Source organism: Protobothrops mucrosquamatus, unplaced genomic scaffold (genome assembly GCF_001527695.2).
Source record: "Protobothrops mucrosquamatus isolate PMUCROS unplaced genomic scaffold, P.Mucros_1.0 scaffold381, whole genome shotgun sequence".
In the NCBI taxonomy this organism is placed as follows: domain Eukaryota; kingdom Metazoa; phylum Chordata; class Lepidosauria; order Squamata; family Viperidae; genus Protobothrops; species Protobothrops mucrosquamatus.
In genome coordinates this window covers 262131-264432 of record NW_015386713.1, presented here as the reverse complement: position 1 = coordinate 264432, position 2302 = coordinate 262131, and the positions used below count along the sequence as shown (strand labels likewise).

At 51.7% G+C, this 2302-nt stretch overlaps 1 protein-coding gene across 1 annotated transcript in view; it reads left to right on the top strand.

The window, feature by feature from the left end:
• The first annotated feature begins 202 nt into the window (after positions 1 to 202).
• The window catches only part of DOK4 (docking protein 4), a 21555-nt gene continuing 19455 nt past the window's right edge, over positions 203 to 2302 (top strand). Inside the window, exon 1 of the mRNA XM_029284122.1 lies at positions 203 to 268. Within this exon, the coding sequence (XP_029139955.1) occupies positions 203 to 268 (66 nt within the window). The remainder of the gene's footprint in view (positions 269 to 2302) is intronic.

Here is a 2302-nt window from a genome sequence, read left to right as displayed (position 1 = left end):
AAGCCGCTTCCCCTTCCGACTAGAACAATGCTGGAGGGCAGGCGAGGGAGCGTGCCAGCTCAAGTCTGAGAACAGGTGAACGGGCAGAGCGGAGGGCAGGGCGAGCTTGGCGCTGCCCTAGACGTTGCCCTAGAGGAGGGAACCAGCTCGGAGGAGAAAGAGGCGTGGAAGAGGCAACCCTTGGCAGGCCGGCAGCTGAGCCATGGCTACCAATTTCAACGACATCGTCAAGCAAGGCTACGTGAAGATGAAGAGCAGGAAACTGGGGGTGAGTGGCAGGCGGTACCGCGGGGGTCTCTCGGTGGGCAGGTCAGATGGGCAGATCGGAGGCCTCTGGGGGTCTCAGCTGAGATGCGGGCAGGTGCGGAGGGCAGGGGGAAGGCAGGGAGAGTGGGAGCCCTGCTTTTGTGCAGAAGAATTTGCACGGGGGGGGGAGCAGATCTTGATCCTCAGAGCCTCCCCACTAGACAGACCCTCGTTCCTCCCCTCCCTGCTGAGTCTGCCAGAAGTGGGGGTGGGGGTGGCTGGAATTGTGGGGTTCCTTCTGGCATTGCTGCATAAAGGCTGAGCATCTCTCCATGCAAACCTGTGTTTCTATGGGGGAGAGATGCAGGCTGCTGATTGGTACAGCTCCTTTTTTTTTTTTTTAAAACCCTTTTTAATGGAGGATCCCTCCGTGTGTGGTTCTGTCTGTGTGTCCCTATGTGTGTGTGTGTTGCCTAGCCTCAATAAATCCACTTGGGCTGTAGGGATGGTTTTGAATGGCCTGGCGTGGAATGTTGCCGTGGCATTTCTTTTCCCCACCATGCCAAAAAAAAACTTGACCGGAGCAGCTTATGCAACTGTAGGCGAATCTTTCGATGGTGTGGCTCTGGAGGAAATCGTTAGCGGGCTAATTATTTTATTTTTATTATCTATGGCGTTGGCTGCGGGCGGGGTGTTTCCCCCCTGCCCTCAGACAATTTTGATAAGAGATGCCTTTGGGGTTTTGAAAATGGGCTTTTGAAAACGGTTGAGCGAGATTTATGCAGAAATGTGAAGATTTGACCACAAGCAGAGATGCTTGCCTCCTTCTCTGTTGAGGGATGCAGAATCTGAGGGGCTGCATTCCTTCAGAAGGGGTCAGTGGCACCTTTTGCAACTTGCAAGTGTTATTAAAAGGGAGAAGCGTTCTCGAGCTATGTCTGGTGCCTTTTAATAAAGCTATTTCATTGGAAAAGGTGTTCCTTCTGATCTGTTGCTCCCACCGACTAACACAGCTGTCCTCTTACAGTGGCTGCCTCTGGGCAGATCCTTCAGGATGCCGGCCAAAAGGCCAGCAAAATTGCTTCCCCATCTGGGTGCTTGCTAAACGACTCTCAACCTGGACGTGGGAATCTCTTAGCTGCCCTTGGCATCCAGCAACATCTTCAGTGGAAGCCAGCACCTCCCTTTCCCACTCTTAACCGAGTTTTTTTTTTTCCGCCATGAAAAAAAAGCAGCCCACATTTTCCCTTTGCAATAAATATTTAATACTGCCTTCAGTCTGTCCCCAGCATTCAACATTGTTAGAGGTTTAAAAAAGACAACAGAATCAAGAAACAACCTTTGCGAAGGATGCAGAAAATCTGAGGGTGCAGATGTGTTGGGCGACAATCGTTGGGTCAAGTAGCGCCATGGAAACTTCTGTTTCTCTGTCCTTGGGTGGGCGCTTTCAAAAAGCATCCTTGAGCACTGAGTCTACATCCTGCAGGATTCCCATCCGTTGTATGAATGATCACTCGCAGGCCAGCTTTCTTCCACCTGATCCCTGGCAATGCTTAGGATCATAGCTGCGAGATGTTCCAGTTCAAAGGAATTCTGGGAAATGTAGTCCCAAGCAGTTGGAGGGACCCAGTTTGGGGACAGTTGACTTAGGTTTCTGATTCTGGCGAAGGGATCCAGTTTGGGCCAAACCCTTGAGAAGGAAGGCCCATTTGGAACTGTTTTGTTGGTTGATCTCGAAGCCACAGGAGCTCACTTGGTGACCACAGCAGGCCCGGCTTCTGCCTTTCTCTTCCACCGGCCGATACGCTCCCAAAGAGAGGCCCTCCTCAGGGTGCCGTCAACCAGACAGTGTCGGCTGGCCTTCTCTGTCGGAGCACCCACCCTCTGGAACGAGCTGCCCCCAGAGATCCGGGTGATTCCGGATCTCCCCTCCTTCCGCCGCGCCCTCAAGACTTGGTTGTTTCAGCAGGCAGGACTGGCCTAGGGGTATTTTAAATTGGTTTTAACTAAATTTTAGTAGAAGCGGCCTATTTAAATATTTATTTTTAATCATTTT